General features: G+C 46.3%; 1 protein-coding gene across 2 annotated transcripts in view; it reads left to right on the top strand.

Annotated features, from left to right (window-relative positions):
• The first annotated feature begins 15,067 nt into the window (after window positions 1–15,067).
• The window catches only part of LOC144672296 (metaxin-1-like), a 28,257-nt gene continuing 23,326 nt past the window's right edge, over window positions 15,068–19,998 (top strand). Inside the window, exon 1 of one of the 2 annotated variants that reach the window (XM_078534153.1) lies at window positions 15,068–15,206. In XM_078534153.1, the coding sequence (XP_078390279.1) occupies window positions 15,120–15,206 (87 nt within the window). In that variant the 5' untranslated portion in view covers window positions 15,068–15,119. The remainder of the gene's footprint in view (window positions 15,207–19,998) is intronic. The other variant, XM_078534154.1, reaches the window with a different exon arrangement.

Here is a 19,998-nt window from a genome sequence, read left to right as displayed (position 1 = left end):
CAGCCTCAGCCTCAGCCTCAGCCTCAGCCTCAGCCCCAGCCTCAGCCCCAGCCTCCCTCCACCAGGAAACAGCCCTCCACACACATAGCACTCCCGGTGTGAATCCGGATTACAGAGAGACAACTCCCGGTGTGAAGCCGGACTGGGGAGAGGTAACTCCCGGTGTGAACCCGGACTGGGGAGAGGTAACTCCCGGTGTGAATCAGGACTAGGGAGAGATAACTCCCGGTGTGAACCCGGACTGGGGAGAGATAACTCCCGGTGTGAACCCGGACTGGGGAGAGGTAACTCCCGGTGAGAACCCGGACTGGGGAGAGGTAACTCCCGGTGTGAATCCGGACTAGGGAGAGATAACTCCCAGTGTGAACCCGGACTGGGGAGAGGTAACTCCCGGTGTGAACCCGGACTGGGGAGAGGTAACTCCCGGTGTGAATCCGGAACAGGGAGAGGTAACTCCCGGTGTGAAGCCGGACTAGGGAGAGGTAACTCTCGGTGTGAATCCGGACTGGGGAGAGATAACTCCCCGTGTGAATCTGGACTGGGGAGAGGTAACTCCCGGTGTGAATCCGGACTGGGGAGAGGTAACTCCCGGTGTGAACCCGGACTGGGGAGAGGTAACTCCCGGTGTGAACCCGGTCTAGGGAGAGGTAACTCCCGGTGTGAATCCGGACTGGGGAGAGATAAGTCCCGGTGTGAATCCGGATTGTGGAGAGGTAACACCCGGTGTGAATCCGGACTGGGGAGAGGTAACTCCCAGTGTGAATCCGGACTGGGGAGAGATAACTCCCAGTGTGAATCCGGACTGGGGAGAGATAACTCCCGGTGTGAATCCGGACTGGGGGGAGATAACTTCCGGTGTGAATCCGGACTGCAGACAGACAACCCTCGGTTTGAACCCCGATTCCAGACATGCAACTCCCGATCCAATCCTAGATCTCAAGCAGGATACTCTCGTTCTACAACGTTAACCTATCTGGTGTTAATTGATTAAACAGTTTTCTGAGAACTAGTTAACTAGTTAAACAATGTACAATTAACTTCCTTGCAAATGATGTCTTAGTACACGGAGTGTTGGGATCTACATAATTTATCTTCACCTCTGACTGAAGAGTCTGCCTGGTGCTGAGGTTAGTTTGTGGGGGCTGTAACCTGGTAGAGGAACAGTCATACCCTGGAAGCACATCCCCGCAATGCCACAGACAGTGGGACCGGCGGAGGTGGTATATACTTGTACAGGTGTACTGCACACCTCAGGGTACTAGCACGTGTTTAAGTGGTATGTAACCAGTGTTCTGTACACACCCACCCTCCAGCCTGGTGATTGATGAGGTAGTTTATACCTGTACAGGTTTCTATATCTACCAGGGCAATTGGATTGGTCATAGTTGACCTCTAGGTCTTAAGGAGGAAAATGTAGCTCCAGTTTCTGCTCTCGGTCACTCACTGTGACCAGTGAGATTCCCTGGCAGGTTTTGTGTAGCTCCCGTAATAAGACTGGCCCCTTGGATAAGGTAGCAGTGAGGATCTGATACCTAGGGGAGTGCAGTTCGGCAAGGATCAGCACCTCTGGAAGAGAAAGGGGCAGAACTGGATAGAAAAAAGTGTGTCAGCAGCAATTGTCAGCCCTGCCCATCCATGTGGTGATGCGTCTGGGACTGGAAAATAAGCAGGCTCTGTTACAGGCCCCTGCAGGATTGAAGTGGTTTGTGAGGTTTCACACTGGTCTGTTAACTTGACAATTCCTTACTGGCATTGACTGTTTCTCCCTTGTGACACACAAAACCTATGAACTGCTGCTGGGAAAACAGCAGAACTCAGATGGCTTTTTGAGTATGGATTCCACAAAAAAGTTTGGCCCTGGTGTTTATTTGTGTTTCACTGCTCATTTTCTTGCTTTAGGTATACACGAGGAAATCTAATCTCTGTCCTAGAGAAGGATGTGATTTCGGGGATAGGGCTGATTAGTGGCAAAAAAAACAAGATGTCCAAGAAGGAACAGACATTACCAGGCCCCTCTCTGATTTCTGTGATAAGATGATGGGGTTTTCTCTTGGTACCAGGGGACAGAACATGAGCTCCCAATTATTCGATCAAAATTCCTAGTTCAGGGTGATAGATTTCACCAGCGAGAGTTTTAATTTCTACCTTTCATCACCAACCATCCAATAACAATCTTTCATCTAACAGAGCGTGACAGAGGGTGAGTGTTGAAAAACATTTTCCTCCTGCACACTCTGAATGATCCAGCGAGATACAGAACAGCCAGTGTTCTCTTGGATCCAATTCTCAGAACCGTTCAGCGAGTCTGCAGCATCACTCAACACCCCATTCATCTGTCACACTGGGCTCACTTACTCCTGGCGCCTATTTCTTACTGAAGCATCTCATTCACATGCTCCTGCCCACACACCCCTCCCTCCCTTCCGCCCAATACACCCATCATAGCTCTGACCAATTTTGTATTCCACTCTTCCTGGTCGCACTCTCGGACTCCATCAGGATCTCCTTGATGTCAAAATGTCCCGTCACCAGCTCAGTCAATTCATTTCTGTGAACACAGGAAGTGCCTCATCAATAACAACACATTTCCTCAATACTTTCAATAGCAGCATCAAACCTGGACTTGTCCTGTCAACAGGGATGTGATCAGTTGGGTGAATTCCTGGAGAATCTCCGCACTTCCATGATTAGATTATCCCATGTTTGGTGCATATTTCTACTCATCGAAATCTTGCTTCAATTCTACAGAAGCTTGGTTAGACCCCACCTGGAGTAGTGTGTGCAGGTTTGGTCTTCTTACCTCAGAAAGGTTTTATTATTGCCATAGAGGGAGTGCAGACTTGCTCCATAAGACCATAAGACATAGGAGCAGAAATTAGGCCATTCGGCCCATCGAGTCTGCTCCGCCATTCAATCATGGCTGATAAGTTTCTCCACCCCATTCTCCCGCCTTCTCCCCGTAACCTTTGATCCCCTTACCAATCAAGACCCCACCTATCTCGGTCTTGACTACACTCAATGACCTGGCCTCCACAGCCTTCTGTGGCAATGAATTCCATAGATTCACCACTGTCTGGCTAAAGAAGTTTCTCCTCATCTCTGTTCTAAAAGGTCTTCCCTTTACTCTGAGGCTGTGCCCTCGGGTCCTAGTCTCTCCTACTAATGGAAACATCTTCCCCACGTCCACTCTATCCAGGCCTTTCAGTATTCTGTAAGTTTCAATCAGATCCACCCCTCATCCTTCTAAACTCCATCGAGTATAGACCCAGAGTCCTCAAACGTTCCTCATATGTTAAGCCTTTCATTCCTGGGATCATTCTCGTGAACCTCCTCTGGATCCTCTCCAGGTCCAGAACATCATTCCTGAGTTACGGGGCCCAAAATTGCTCACAATATTCTAAATGTGGTCTGACCAGAGCCTTATAAAGCCTCAGCAGCACATCCCTGCTTTTGTATTCTAGTCCTCTCGAAATAAATGCCAACATTGCATTTGCCTTCCTAACTACTGACTCAACCTGCAAGTTAACCTTAAGAGAATCCTGGACCAGGACTCCCAAGTCCCTTTGCACTCCAGATTTCAGAACTCTCTTCCCATTTAGAAAATAGTCTATGCCTCTATTCTTCCTACCAAAGTGTATGACCTCACACTTCCCCACGTTGTATTCCATCTGCCACTTCTTTGCCCATTCTCCTAACCTGTCCAAATCCTTCTGCAGCCTCCCCGCCTCCTCAATACTACCTGTCCCTCCACCTATCTTTGTATCATCTGCAAACTTAGCCAGGATGCCCTCAGTTCCTTCATCTAGATCATTAATGTATAAAGTGAAAAGTTGTGGTCCCAACACTGACCCCTGCGGAACTCCACTAGTCACCGGCCGCCATCCTGAGAAGGACCACCTTATCCCCACTCTCTGCCTCCTGCCAGACAGCCAATCTTCTATCCATGCTAGTACCTTGCCTCTAACACCATGGGCTCTTATCTTACTGAGCAGCCTCCTGTGCGGCACCTTGTCAAAGGCCTTCTGGAAGTCCAAGTAGATAACATCCACTGGCTCTCCTTTGTCTAACCTACTCGTTACCTCCTCAAAGAATTCGAACAGATTTGTCAGGCATGACCTCCGCTTGATGAAACCATGCTGACTTTGCCCTATTTTACCATGCACTTCCAAGTATTCTGAAATCTCATCCTTAATAATGGACTCTAAAATCTTACCAAAGACCGAGGTCAGGCTAATCAGCCTGTAATTTCCCGTCTTTTGCCTCACTCCCTTCTTAAACAGGGGGGTTACATTAGCGATTTTCCAGTCCTCTGGTACCCTCCCTGACTCGAGTGATTCCTGAAAGATCACCACTAACGCCTCCACTATCTCTTCAGCTATTTCCTTCAGAACTCTGGAGTGTAATCCACCTGGTCCAGGTGATTTATCCACCTTCAGACCTTTCAGTTTTCCTAGCACCTTCTCCTTGGTAATGTCCACCATACTCACCTCTGCCCCCCCGACTCTCTTGAACTTTGGGGATGTTACTCGTGTCTTCCACTGTGAAGACTGACGCAAAGTACCTATTCAGTTCCTCCACCATTTCTTTGTTCCCCACTACTACTTCTCCAGGGTCATTTTCCAGCGGCCCAATGTCCACTTTTGCCTCTCTCTTACCCTTTATATATCTAAAAAACTCTTGCAATCTTCTTTTATATTACTGGCTAGTTTACCCTCATATTTAACCTTCTCCCTCCTTATTTCTTTTTTAGTTGTCCTCTGTTGGTCTTTGTAGGCTTCCCAATCCCCTGGTTTCCCACTGCTCTTTGCTGCATTGTATGCTTTCTCTTTAGCTTTTATGCTGTCCCTGACTTCCCTTGTCAGCCATGATTGCCTCGTCCTCCCTTTAGTATGCTTCTTCTTCCTAGGGATGAATTTTTGCTGTGTCTCCCAAATTACTCCCAGAAACTCCTGCCATTGCTGTTCCACTGTCTTTCCTGCTAGGCTCATCTCCCAGTCAATTCTGGCCAGCTCCTCCCTCATGCCTCTGTAGTTGCCTTTATTCAACTGTAATACCGTTACATCTGATTCCAGCTTTTTCCTCTCAAATTGCAGGGTAAATTCTATCATATTATGGTCACTTCCTCCTAAGGGTTCCTTCACCTTAAGCTCCCTTATCAAATCTGCCTCATTACACATCACTAAATCTAGAATTGCCTGTTCCCTAATGGGCTCCACCACAAGCTGCTCCAAAAAGCCATCTCGTAGACATTCCACAAATTTCTTTTCTTGGGATCCACTACCAACCTGATTTTCCCAGTCTACCTGCATATTGAAATCCCCCATGATCACTGTAACTTTGCCTTTCTTACACGCCTTTTCTATCTCCTGGTGTATCTTGTGCCCCACATCCTGACTACTGTTTGGAGGCCTGTACATAACTCCCATTATGGTTTTTTTACCTTTGCGGTTCCTCAACTCTACCCACACAGATTCTACATCATCTGACCCTACATCATTTCTTGCTATCGATTTAATTTCATTTCTTACTAACAAAGCAACCCCACCCCCTCTGCCAACCTATTTTTTCGATAGGATGTATATCCTTGGATATTTAGCTCCCAGTCCTGATCCCCTTGCGGCCATGTCTCCGTCATGCCCACCGCATCATACCTGCCAATTTCAATCTGCACCACAAGCTCATTTACCTTATTTCGTATACTGCGTGCATTCAGATACAACACCTTCAGTCCTGTATTTCCCGTCCCCTTTCTCATTGTCGTCCCTTTATCTGATGTGCTTGAAATTAGATTCCTAGCCCTTTCCAAACACTCTGTCCTATTTTGTGTTCTGGAGACTTTAACAGCCTCTCCTGGGCTCTCCTTTCTTTTCAGTTTTTTCATTATTTTCCATGAAGTTGAATCCACCCCTCCACACGCTAACCTGCTGCTTTGTTTCCCATTAGTCATACTTCTTGGAGTTTTATCCTTCCCTCCCCCCCACACTTTCTAGTTTAAAGTCCTGTTGACCACCCTATTTACCCTTTTCGCGAGAACATTGGTCCCAGATCGGTTCAGGTGGAGACCGTCCCAACGGTACAGATCCCTCCTGTTCCAATACTGATGCCAGTGCCCCTTGAAATGGAACCCCTCTTTCCCGCACCACTCCTTTAGCCACGTGTTTACTTCCCTTATTCTCGTGTCCCTATGCAAATTTGCACGTGACTCGGGTAGTAATCCGGAGATTATAACCCTTGAGCACCTGTTCTTTAATTTAGTTCCTAGTTCCTGATAATCCCCAAACAGGTCCTCTTTCCTAGTCTTACCTATGTTATTTGTCCCGACGTGGACCACAACAACTGGATCCTCCCCCTCCCTCTCCAATATCCTTTCAAGCTGGTCAGAGATGTCCCTCACCCTGGCACCGGGCAGGCAACATACCATGCAGGACTCTCGATCCTGCTTACAAAGGAAGCTATCAATTCCCCTAATTATAGAATCCCCTACAACTACCACTTGTCTTTTTGCTCCCCCCTCTTGAATGGCCTCCTGTGCCACGGTGCTGTGGTCAGCTGGCTCATCCTCCCTACAGCCCTCATCCTCATCCACACAGGGAGCAGGTACCTCGTACCTGTTGGACAAGGTCAAGAGCTGAGGCTCCTCTGTTCCTGAACACAGGATCCCTCTACCTGCCTCACTTGCAGTCACACCCTGCTGACCCTGACCACTGACCGGACTTGAGGTACTTAATCTACCGGGTGTGACCGCCTCCTGAAACAAAGCGTCCAGGTAACTCTCCCCCTCCCGGATGTGCTGGGGATGGTGGGACTGTCTTATGAAGAGGCATTGGGGAAATTTGGCCTGTATTGTCTAGAGTTTCAAAAAATGAGAGGTGATCTCATTGAAATCTACAAAATATTTAAAGGAATAAATGGGGCAGATGCAGGTAAGATGTTTCCCCCTGGCTGGGGAGTCTAGAACCAGGAGACACAATTTCAAAATAAGGGGGAAGCTACTTAGGACCGAGATGAGGAGAAACTTTTTTTACTCAGAGGGTTGTGAATCTTTGGAATTCTCTACCCCAGAGGGTTGTGGAAACTCAGTCACTGAGTATGTTTAAAGCAGAGATTCACAGATTTCTAAGTACCAATGACAGAAAGGGATATGGGAATAGTGTGGGGAAAAAGGCATTGATCATATTGAAGGGCAGAGCAGGCTCGATGGGCTGAATGGCCTTCTCCTGCTCCTATGTTCCTACCAAGTTGAAGCACGTTAGGGCTGAAGAAGTAATCAACTTTCCATTATTCGGTCCCAGTGTCAGCATTGAGCGCCATCGATGGGTTAGATACAGGATAAAGCGCAATCTCTCTATACTATCCTGTTAACTCCTCAAGGGCAGGTAAAGCACAGGTTAGGTACAGAATAAAGCTCCCTCTGTAATGTCCCATCAGTGAGTAGTCAGTGCTGCGGACAGGATTACATCCATCCGACTGAGTTCCACAAAGGAAAAGGAAGGTATGTTTAATGTTGCCATTTGTATATCTTTTAGCTGCTAGTCCTGAGTGGTTGTATTTAAGTGCGAGTGAATATCTGAAGTAAAACATATCCAGAACAGGACTTGCAAATGGATTCCTCAGGTACAGCAGTGTTTGGGATAAGAGGCTTGTATAATATGGAGTGATACAACGCCTCACACTGCAGCTTGGATTCCTGGCCAAGGATCAGTGCATGTTCCCTGCTTTAGTAACCTGAGAGTCTGAGGGAATCCCAGCGCTCAAATCAGCGTGTGTTTCCTTTCCAGTGGCAAGGAGATTGGGGCGGGGGGGGGTGGTGAGAGGGCACTGGGGAGGTAATAATAGGGAGACTGATACACAGAGTGACTCATGTCTGTAGACAGGACAAGCTAGATTCAGACAAAAACTGACACTGTGGATGCTGGAATTCTGAAACAAAAGCAGAATATTCTCCAAATGCTCAGCAGGACTGACAGCATCTGTAGCAGTAAGAAAAAGAGTTAACGTTTCAGAACTTCATCAGAACTCTCACCTCGATTCAGACAACTCAGCCTCCACTTCAGAAAGCGGTTGAAGGGTGAACGTGTAACACATGGAGCTCAGAAAAGAGCATTGAAGAAAGTCACCCTCTCAGCTCTGTGGGGGCAGAATCTCCCAATCCTGTGAGTCAGCTTTGGGAACAAGCCAAGCAGCAATAGAAACTGAACACTTCCATCCCATTTTATGAGTATCTGTGCCCTTGATAATTCCTTCACTTCACCTCAAATAGCATCTTCTGCCCTTTCTTTGTGTCAGGAGCACTGACTCCCATACACTGCACTATCATCTCCTAAAAATGCTGGTATCTTCTCTGGGATGGGATCCACAGGCACCGGTACATTGACACAAGTGGCTTTTTCTCAGGTGTAAGCTGAGGCACTGATCCTGATTTTAACTAGCACCTCCCTCCCCACTCTCACACCACCCCCCTCCAACCCCCCCCAGCCCTCCACCACCACTGCCAGTCACCTGACAGAAACCAGGTAAGAGTTGGACTGGAAGGTGAGGGCCCTGATTCTTTGTTTTGATGTGTCTCTGGGATATCTGCTCTCATTGGGCATCCCCTGATTTTTATTACACCACCACTGGTGGCCATGCCTTCAGTTACCTATCCCTAAGTTCTGGAAATCACTCCCTCAACCTCTCTGCCTCTGCCTCCTTTTTTTAAAGATGTTCCATAAAACCCTTTTACTACCTTCTCTAGTATCTCCTTATTTGCTTATTACAATCCTCTAAAGCATCTTGGGATGTTTTAGTGTATTAATTGCACTACATAAATACAAGTTATTGTTGTTAAGGACGTTACATAAATGTGTATAATTGCTGTCAATAATATATTTTTGGCATATACTCACTATGCAATCACTGCATTTGATCAGTATATATAATGTCAGTCTATAATCTCTGTCTATAACACTACTATGTAACCTCTATATAACCTCTGTTTATAATCCAGACTTGGTATATAATCACTATGTAATCATTGTACAGAGTATATAATTTCTGCCTATTACTCTATCTATAATCTGTGTATAATTGCTATCTATAAGCTAGTCTTTGTAATTAATATGTAATCATTGTATATAATCTCAGTCTATACATAATCTTGCTTTATAATTACTATACAATATGTCTATAATCACTGTATATAATCTCTACATAATCTCACTTTATTATCAATATACTTTATCCTAATTTGTATCTTTATGTCAAGTTTCTTTATAACATATAGATTTAATCTCTGTATAATATGTCTACACCACTGTATATAATCTCCATATATAAATTTGGTTTAATCAATGTGTAAAATCTAGTCTTGGTATATACTCAGTATGTAATTACTGTATTTAATCACTATATATACTGTCAGTGTATAATCTCTGTCTATAACCTCTGTCTATAAAACTAGTATGCAACCTCTGTATAACCTCTGTCTATAATCTACACTTGGTATATAATCACTATGTAATCATTATATAGAGTATATAATTTCTAACTACAAACTCTGTCTATAATCTCTAAATGATCTGTGTATAATTGCTGTCTATAATCTAGTCTGGCATATAATCACAATGTAATGTCTATCTATAAATGATGTCTATAATCTCTGTATATAATCTTTGTGTAAAATCTCTGCCCATAATTTAGTCTTGGTATATAATCACGATGTAATCACTGCATATAAACACTGTATATAAGCTGTCTATGTACATAATCTTTGTGCATAATTACTATCTATAATATCTTGGTACATAATCACTATACCTAATCTCTGCCTATAATCACTGTATATAATTTCTGTATATAATATATTCTTTGTATATAATCAATGTGTTAAATTTATATATATAACCTCAGTCTATAATCTCTGCATATAATTTTTCTGTATTATCACTGTATCTAATCTCTATGTATAAACATTTTGTATAATTGCTATTAGCAATCTAATCTTGGTGTAAAATCTTTGTTTATAATTTCTGTACATAACCTTTGCGTATAATCACTGTCTAAAACCTCTGTTTATAATTCTTGTATATAACCTCGGTCTGTAATCTTTATGTATAATTGCTGTCTAAAATCTAGTCTTGGTGTATGATGACTATATATAATCTCTGCCTGTAATGACTGTATATGAACTAGTCTTGGTACATAAGCTTTGTAAATAATTCCAGTATATAATATTTGTGCACAAAAATTGTATAAAATCTGTCTATAATTTCGGAATAAAATCTCAACAATATCAGTCTGAGATTCCTGTCTATAATGTCTGTATAAAATCTCTGTCTATAGTTTCTGAATAAAATCTCTGTCTATAATTTCTGTATAAAATCTCTGTCTATAATTTCTGTATAAAATCTCTGTCTATAATTTCAATCTGAGATTCTTGTCTATAATTTCTGTATAAAATCTCTGTCCATAATTTCAGTCTGAGATTCCTGTCTATAATTCCTGTATAAAATCTCTGTCTATAATTTGTGTATAAAATCTCTGTCTATAATTTCTGTCTGAGATTCCTGTCTATAATTTCTGTATAAAATTTCTGTCGATAATTTCTGTATAAAATCTTGGTCTATAATTTCTGTATAAAATCTCTATCTATAATTTCTGTCTGAGATTCCTGCCTATAATTTCTGTATAAAATCTCTGTCTATAATTTCAATCTGATATTCCTGTCTATAATTTCTGTACAAAATCTCTGTCTATAATTTCTGTATAAAATCTGTCTATAATTTCTGTCTGAGGTTCCTGTCTATAATTTCTGTCTGAGATTCCTGTCGATAATTTGTGTATAAAATCTCTGTCTATAATTTCTGTATAAAATCCCTGCATAGAATTTCTGTATAAAATCTCTGTCTATAATTTATGTAAAAAATCTGTCTATATTTTCTGTATAAAATCTCTGTCTATAATTTGTGCATAAAATCTCTGTCTATAATTTGTGTATAAAATCCCTGTCTATAATTTGTGTCTGAGATTCCTGTCTATAATATCTGTATAAAATCTCTGTCAATAATTTCAATCTGAGTTTCCTGTCTATAATTTCTGTATAAAATCTCTGTCAATAATTTCAATTTGAGATTCCTGTCTATAATTTCTGTATAAAATCTCTGTCTATAATTTCGGTCTGAGATTCCTGTCTATAATTTCTAATTAAAATCTCTGTCTATATTTTCTGTATGAGATTCCTGTCAATAATTTCTGTATACAATCTCTGTCTATAATTTCTGCATACAATCTCTGTCTATAATTTCTGTATAAAATCTCTGTCTATAATTTCTGCATAAAATCTCTGTCTATAATTTCTGTATAAAATCTCTGTCTATAATTTCTGTATAAAATCTCTGTCTATAATTTCTGTATAAAATCTGTCTATAATTTCTGTCTGAGATTCCTGTTTATAATTTCTGTCTGAGCTTCCTGTCTATAATTTCTGTATTATATCTCTGTCTATAATTTCTGTATAAATTCTCTGTCTATAATTTCTGTCTGAGATTCCTGTCTATAATTTCTGCAAAAATCTCCGTCTATAATTTCTGTATAAAATCTCTGTCTATAATCCTCGGTACAGAGGAAGTGAGGTACAGAGTGAGGGACAGAGGGTGTGAGGGACAGAGGGAGTGAGGGACAGAGGAGGTGAGGTACAGAGTGAGGGACAAAGGGAGTGAGGGACAAAGGGAGTGAGGGACAGAGGGAGTGAGGGACAGAGTGATTGAGGGACAGAGGGTGTGAGGGACAGAGGGAATGAGGGACAGAGGAAGTGAGATACAGTGAGGGACAGAGGGAGTGAAATACAGAGTGAGGAACAGAGGGAGTGAGTGACAGAGGGAGCGAAGAACGAGTGAGTGAGGGACAGAGGATGTGGGGGACAGAGGGAGTGAGTGACAGAGTGAGTGAGGGACAGCAGGAGTGAGGGACAGCAGGAGTGAGGGACAGCAGGAGTGAGGGACAGAGGGTGTGATTGACAGAGTGAGTGAGTGACAGAGCGAGTGAGTGACAGAGCGAGTGAGTGACTGAGTGAGTGATCAAGTGTCAGTGAATGAGTGACAGAGTGAGTGATAGAGTGAATGAGTGACAGAGTATGTGAGTGACAGAGCAAGTGAGTGATCGAATGAGTGAGTGACAGAATGAGTGACAGAGTGATCGAGTGAGTGAGTGACAGAGGGAGTGAGTGACAGAGTGAGTGAGTGACAGAGTGAGTGAGCGAGTGGCAGTGAGTGAGGGACAGATGGATTGAGGGACAGACGGAGTGAGGGACAGAGAGTGAGGGACAGAGTGATTGTGGGGCAGAGGGAGTGAGGTACAGAGGAAGTGAGGTACAGAGGGAGTGAGGGACAGAGGGAGTGAGGGACAGAGGGAGTGAAGAACAGAGTGAGTGAGGGACAGAGGGAGTGAGGGACAGAGGGAGTGAATGACAGAGTGAGTGAGTCACAGAGTGACTGAGGGACAGAGTGAATGAGGGACAGAGTGAATGAGGGACAGAGTGAATGAGGGACAGAGGGTGTGAGTGACAGAGTGTGAGTGACAGTGTGTGTGACAGAGTGAGTGAGGGACAGACTGAGCAAGGGGCAGTGGGAGTGAGGGAGAGGGAGCGAGTGACAGGGTGAGTGAGTGACAGAGTGAGTGAAAGACAGAGTGAGTGAGGGACAGTGGGAGTGAGGGACAGAGGGAGTTAGTGACAGATTGTGTGAGGGACAGAGTGGGTAAATGAGTGAGCGACAGTGAGTGAGGGGCATAGGGAGTGAGGGACAGAGTGAGTGAGAGATATGGGGAGTAAGGGACATAGGGAGTGAGGGACAGAGTGAGTGAGGGATAGAGCAAATGAGTGAAATAGTGAGGGACAGAGTGAATGAGAGACATAGTGAGTGAGAGACATATTGAGTGAGGGACAGATGGAGTGAGGGACAGAGTGAGTGAGGGACATTGTGAGTGAGGGACAGAGGGAGTGATGGACAGAGGGATTGAGGGACAGAGGGAGTGAGGGACAGAGGGAGTGAGGGACAGAGGGAGTGAGGGACAGAGGGAGTGAGGGACAGTGGCAGTGAGGGACAGGGTGAGGGACAGAGGCAGTGAGGGAGAGTGAGTGAGGGACAGAGGAAGTGAGGGACAGAGGAGTGAGGGACAGAGGGAGTGAGGGACAGAGGGAGTGAGGGACAGAGGGAGTGAGGGACAAAGGGAGTGAGGGACAAAGGGAGTGAGTGACAGAGGGAGTGAGTGACAGAGGGATTAAGGGACATGGCAGTGAGGGACAGAGGGAGTGAGGGACAGAGGGAGTGAGGAACAGAGGGACTGAATGACAGATTGAGTGAGTGACAGAATGAATGAGTGAGGGAAAGAGTGAGTGAGGGACAGAGTGAGTGACAGAGTGAGTGAGGGACAGCAGGAGTGAGGGAGAGGGTGTGAGTGACAAAGTGAGTGAGTGACAGAGTGAGTGAGAGACAGACTTAGTGAGGGACAGCAGGAGTGAAGGACAGAGGGAGTGAGTGAGATAGTGACAGAGTGAGAGTGAGTGACAGAGTGAGTCAGTGAGTGACAGAGTGAGGGACAGAGGGAGCGATTGACAGAGGGACTGAGGAACAGAGTGAATGAGGGACAGAGGGAGTGAGGGAGAGAGTGAGGGACAGATGGAATGAGGGACAGAGGGAGTGAGGGACAGAGGGAGTGAGGTACAGAGTGAGGGACAGAGGGAGTGAGGGACAGAGAGATTGAGGGACAGAGTGATTGAGGCACAGAGTGAGTGAGATAGTGACAGAGTGAGAGTGACAGAGTGAGTGAGAGACTGAGTGAGTGACAGAGTGAGTGACTGACAGTGAGTGAGTGACTAAGTGACAGAGGGAGTGATTGACAGAGGGACTGAGGAACGGAGTGAATGAGGGAGTGAGGGTCGGAGTGAGAGGGAGTGAGGGTCGGAGTGAGAGGAGTGAGGGTCGGAGTGAGGGTCGGAGTGAGAGGGAGTGAGGGTCGGAGTGAGAGGGAGTGAGGGTCGGAGTGAGAGGGTCGGAGTGAGAGAGAGTGAGGGTCGGAGTGAGTGAGGATCGGAGTGAGAGACACAGTGAGTGAGAATTGGAGTGAGAGGGAGTGAAGGTCGGAGTGAGAGGGAGTGAGGGTCGGAGTGAGAAAGGGAGTGAGGGTCGGAGTAAGAGAGGGTCAGAGTGAGAGAGGGAGTGAGGGTCGGAGTGAGAGAGGGAGTGAGGGTCGGAGTGAGAAAGGGAGTGAGGGTCGGAGTGAGAATCGGAGTGAGAGTGAGGATCGGAGTGAGGAGTGAGGGTCGGAGTGAGAGAGGGTCGGAGTGAGAATCGGAGTGAGAGGGAGTGAGGGTCGGAGTGAGAGGGGGAGTGAGGATCGGAGTGAGGGTCGGAGTGAGAGGGAGTGAGGGTCGGAGTGAGAGGGAGTGAGAGTCGGCGTGAGATGGAGTGAGGGACACAGTGAGAGGGAGTGAGGGTCGGAGTGAGAGGGAGTGAGGGACACAGTGAGAGGGAGTGAGGGTCGGAGTGAGAGGGAGTGAGGGTCGGAGTGAGAGGGAGTGAGGGTCGGAGTGAGGTACGGAGTGAGAGGGAGTGAGGGTCGGAGTGAGAGGGAGTGAGGAACACAGTGAGAGGGAGTGAGGGACACAGTGAGAGGGAGTGAGGGTCGGAGTGAGAGGGAGTGAGGAACACAGTGAGAGGGAGTGAGGAACACAGTGAGAGGGAGTGAGGGACACAGTGAGAGGGAGTGAGGGACACAGTGAGAGGGAGTGAGGGTCGGAGTGAGAAAGGGAGTGAGGATCGGAGTGAGGGTCGGAGTGAGAGGGAGTGAGGGTCGGAGTGAGAAGGAGTGAGGAACACAGTGAGTGAGGGCTTGGGCCTTGCCGGAGCGGGGTGAGTGTTTCCGAGCGGAGCCCGGGGTCGGGGTCTGTGTGGAGCGGGAAGGGAGCCGGAGCCGGAGCCGGGGCGGAGCGGGTGGTGTGGGGTCTGTCCTGAGCTGTGCCTGTTTCCGAGCGGAGCGGGGCCTGGGCCCGGGGCCTGTGGTGTGGGGTCTGTCCTGAGCTGTGCCTGTTTCCGAGCGGGTCTGTCTCTGTTTCCGGGGTCACGGCCGCTCCGGGTGAAGCGGCGATGGCGGCTCCGGCTCCCTGGGAAATGTTCCTGTGGAAAGGAGACTGGGGCCTCCCGTCAGTGGACACGGACAGTCTGACCGTCCTGGTGAGAGAGACCGGGGCCCGGACTGGTACCGGGGACCGGGGACTGGGGCCGGGGGTTTATATACAGAATAACAGATACCCGGGAGTGAGTTACAGACTGGAATCTAATCGAGGGGTTCGGGGGGGTTTATATATAGAATAACAGACACCCGGGAGTGAGTTACAGACTGGAATCTAATCGAGGGGTTCTGAGGGGTTTATATATAGAATAACAGATACCCGGGAGTGTGTTACAGACCGGAATCTAATCGGGGGGGTTCGGGGGGTTTATATATAGAATAACAGATACCCGGGAGTGAGTTACAGACTGGAATCTAATCGTGGGGTTTGGGGGGGGGTTTATATATAGAATAACAGATACCCGGGAGTGAGTTACAGACTGGAATCTAATCGAGGGGTTCGGGGGTTTATATATAGAATAACAGATACCCGGGAGTGAGTTACAGACTGGAATCTAATCGAGGGGTTCGGGGGGGGTTTATATATAGAATAACAGATACCCGGGATTGAGTTACAGACTGGAATCTAATCGAGGGGTTCGGGGGGGTTTATATATAGAATAACAGATACCCGGGAGAGAGTTACAGACTGGAATCTAATCGAGGGGTTCGGGGTGGTTTATATATAGAATAACAGATACCCGGGAGTGAGTTACAGACTGGAATCTAATCGAGGGGTTCGGGGGTTTATATATAGAAAAGCAGATACCCGGGAGTGAGTTACAGACTGGAATCTAATCGAGGGGTTCGGGGTGGTTTATACATAGAATAACAGATACCTGGGAGTGAGTTACAGGCTGGAATCTTATCGAGGGGTTCGGGGTGGTTTATATATAGAATAACAGATACCCGGGAGTGAGTTACAGTCTGGAATCTAATCGAGGGGTTCGGGGGGGTTTATAAATGGAATAACAGATACCCGGGAGTGAGTTACAGACTGGAATCTAATCGAGGGGTTCGCGGTGGTTTATATATAGAATAACCGATACCCGGGAGTGAGTTACAGACTGGAATCTAATCGAGGGGGTCGGGGGGTTTATACATAGAATAACAGATACCCGGGAGTGAGTTACAGACTGGAATCTAATCGAGGGGTTCGGGGTGGTTTATATATAGAATAACAGATACCCGGGAGTGAGTTACAGACTGGAATCTAATCGAGGGGTTTGGGGGGGGGTTTATATATAGAATAACAGATACCCGGGAGTGAGTTACAGACTGGAATCTAATCGAGGGGTTTGGGGGGGGGTTTATATATAGAATAACAGATACCCGGGAGTGAGTTACAGACTGGAATCTAATCGAGGGGTTCGGGGGGTTTATATATAGAATAACAGATACCCGGGAGTGAGTTACAGACTGGAATCTAATCGAGGGGTTCGGGGTGGTTTATATATAGAATAACAGATACCCGGGAGTGAGTTACAGACTGGAATCTAATCGAGGGGTTCGGGGGGTTTATATACAGAATAACAGATACCCGGGAGTGAGTTACAGACTGGAATCTAATCGAGGGGTTCGGGGGGGTTTATATATAGAATAACAGATACCCGGGAGTGAGTTACAGACTGGAATCTAATCGAGGGGTTCTGAGGGGTTTATATATAGAATAACAGATACCCGGGAGTGAGTTACAGACTGGAATCTAATCGAGGGGTTCGGGGGTTTATATATAGAATAACAGATACCCGGGAGTGAGTTACAGACTGGAATCTAATCGAGGGGTTCGGGGGGGGTGTATATATAGAATAACAGATACCCGGGATTGAGTTACAGACTGGAATCTAATCGAGGGGTTCGGGGGGGTTTATATATAGAATAACAGATACCCGGGAGAGAGTTACAGACTGGAATCTAATCGAGGGGTTCGGGGTGGTTTATATATAGAATAACAGATACCCGGGAGTGAGTTACAGACTGGAATCTAATCGAGGGGTTCGGGGGTTTATATATAGAAAAGCAGATACCCGGGAGTGAGTTACAGACTGGAATCTAATCGAGGGGTTCGGGGTGGTTTATACATAGAATAACAGATACCTGGGAGTGAGTTACAGGCTGGAATCTTATCGAGGGGTTCGGGGTGGTTTATATATAGAATAACAGATACCCGGGAGTGAGTTACAGTCTGGAATCTAATCGAGGGGTTCGGGGGGGTTTATAAATGGAATAACAGATACCCGGGAGTGAGTTACAGACTGGAATCTAATCGAGGGGTTCGCGGTGGTTTATATATAGAATAACCGATACCCGGGAGTGAGTTACAGACTGGAATCTAATCGAGGGGGTCGGGGGGTTTATACATAGAATAACAGATACCCGGGAGTGAGTTACAGACTGGAATCTAATCGAGGGGTTCGGGGTGGTTTATATATAGAATAACAGATACCCGGGAGTGAGTTACAGACTGGAATCTAATCGAGGGGTTTGGGGGGGGGTTTATATATAGAATAACAGATACCCGGGAGTGAGTTACAGACTGGAATCTAATCGAGGGGTTTGGGGGGGGGTTTATATATAGAATAACAGATACCCGGGAGTGAGTTACAGACTGGAATCTAATCGAGGGGTTCGGGGGGTTTATATATAGAATAACAGATACCCGGGAGTGAGTTACAGACTGGAATCTAATCGAGGGGTTCGGGGTGGTTTATATATAGAATAACAGATACCCGGGAGTGAGTTACAGACTGGAATCTAATCGAGGGGTTTGGGGGGGGGTTTATATATAGAATAACAGATACCCGGGAGTGAGTTACAGACTGGAATCTAATCGAGGGGTTTGGGGGGGGGTTTATATATAGAATAACAGATACCCGGGAGTGAGTTACAGACTGGAATCTAATCGAGGGGTTTTGTGGTGAGTGCTGGTTATGTGCAGATGTTCCAAGCATGGAACATTGGTGCATTATTGAGCGACTCACTGCTTTTACACCCTAATCCTTTTATTTTCTGATTGTCAACCATCTTTAAGAAATCAGAATTTAGGGAGCTGATCTGCTTCTCCCTGATCAGTTTGTTAAAGAGCAGCAGTTTTCTGTCTGTGGTCAGGCAGTTTTGGCCATCTGTGAATAAACAGGACGAATAGTTTGTGGTTCTCAGTTACATTTTCCAAATGTCATGCCTGAGGGTTTTGGGCTGCAGTCTACTGACTGACTCTGATTCCATTACATCATCTGTCCTCAGTGCTGGCCCGGAATTCTGCTTTGGCTCCCTGTTATTTTTACTGAAAGAATTACAGTAAAGCTGCAGTACATCATCCAGCTGCTCAGACAACCCCATGGCCAGGCCCCTCTGTGCAGGGTGAAGGGACTGGGGTGCAGCTTGGGGAAGGAGCATGAAGTGCTGTCTTAGGGAAGGTCAAGTTCCTGAAGAAGCTGGAAGTTCAATCCTCTTTCTACTCACTGCCCCATTTAAGCACCAACAGGACAGGCATAGCAAACCCTTCTTCTGTTCTCTGTATGTTGTACTAAAGAGTGTTGTTGCTATTGTCCTGAGCCCTACAGAACTTTCCGGTATTACAGAGGAGAATTCAGTATTGCAGTGCTGTTTACTAATGTATCGCTCAGTCTCCCTCCGCAGTCTTGGACTCCAGTTGCTGGAACTACTCTGTTCTTGGATCTCTATCCAATGTCTCCAACAGGAAGGTAGCATGTCCATGGGCTTAAGCTGTGCTGCCCTCCATGTCAGGCACTCGTTCCCGTAAACCAAACCCCAAAAAGACTTGGTGCCTTCCAGAAAAGCCTGGTGAATGGTGGAGAAGGGCAGTGTTGGGCTACATGTGTCTGTGCAGTGGACTGTGTGGTGCTGTTCTATATGGGTTTAATTCTTGGGCAGTCTGTATGATCCTGGGTATAAAAGTGAAAGTTGCCTCCGGCCGGTGATGCATCTGAGCGTATTGGAATCTATCACCAGCCTGTGGTGCATATCTGATCTGCTCTCAGAATACGTTTCCATCTCAACAAGTTTCATTGTAAAGAATCTGAAACAACTGAGAGTTTGGAACATTTTACTGCTGCTGGGATCTGTGTAGGGAGACGACCCTTCCCCTGGGAGAGAAATGGAGAGTTTCATCCCAGGAGGAGAGAGATTCCCTCTTCCATCTCAACACAATGTTGGGCACCGTCACTTATAGAGGCCTTTAGGTATGCAATGTAGAGCTTTACTTTGTATTTAACCAGTGCTGAACCTGCTCTGGAAGTGTTTGATGGGGACAGTGTAGAGGGAGCTTTACTCTGTATCTAACCCCGTGCTGTACCTGTCCTGGGAGTGTTTGATGGGGACAGTGTAGAGGGAGCTTTACTCTGTATCTAACCCCGTGCTGTACCTGTCCTGGGAGTGTTTGATGGGGACAGTGTAGAGGGAGCTTTACTCTGTATCTAACCCCGTGCTGTACCTGTCCTGGGAGCGTTTGATGGGGACAGTGTAGAGGGAGCTTTACTCTGTATCTAACCCCGTGCTGTACCTGTCCTGGGAGTGTTTGATGGGGACAGTGTAGAGGGAGCTTTACTCTGTATCTAACCCCGTGCTGTACCTGTCCTGGGAGTGTTTGATGGGGACAGTGTAGAGGGAGCTTTACCCTGTATCTAACCCCGTGCTGTACCTGTCCTGGGAGTGTTTGATGGGGACAGTGTAGAGGGAGCTTTACTCTGTATCTAACCCCGTGCTGTACCTGTCCTGGGAGTGTTTGATGGGGACAGTGTAGAGGGAGCTTTACTCTGTATCTAACCCCGTGCTGTACCTGTCCTGGGAGTGTTTGATGGGGACAGTGTAGAGGGAGATTTACTCTGTATCTAA

The sequence above is a fragment of the Cetorhinus maximus genome, chromosome 36 (genome assembly GCF_964194155.1).
Source record: "Cetorhinus maximus chromosome 36, sCetMax3.hap1.1, whole genome shotgun sequence".
Classification (NCBI taxonomy): domain Eukaryota; kingdom Metazoa; phylum Chordata; class Chondrichthyes; order Lamniformes; family Cetorhinidae; genus Cetorhinus; species Cetorhinus maximus.
The sequence above is the reverse complement of the archived record's forward strand: the minus strand, read 5'-3'. Positions and strand labels throughout refer to the sequence as shown.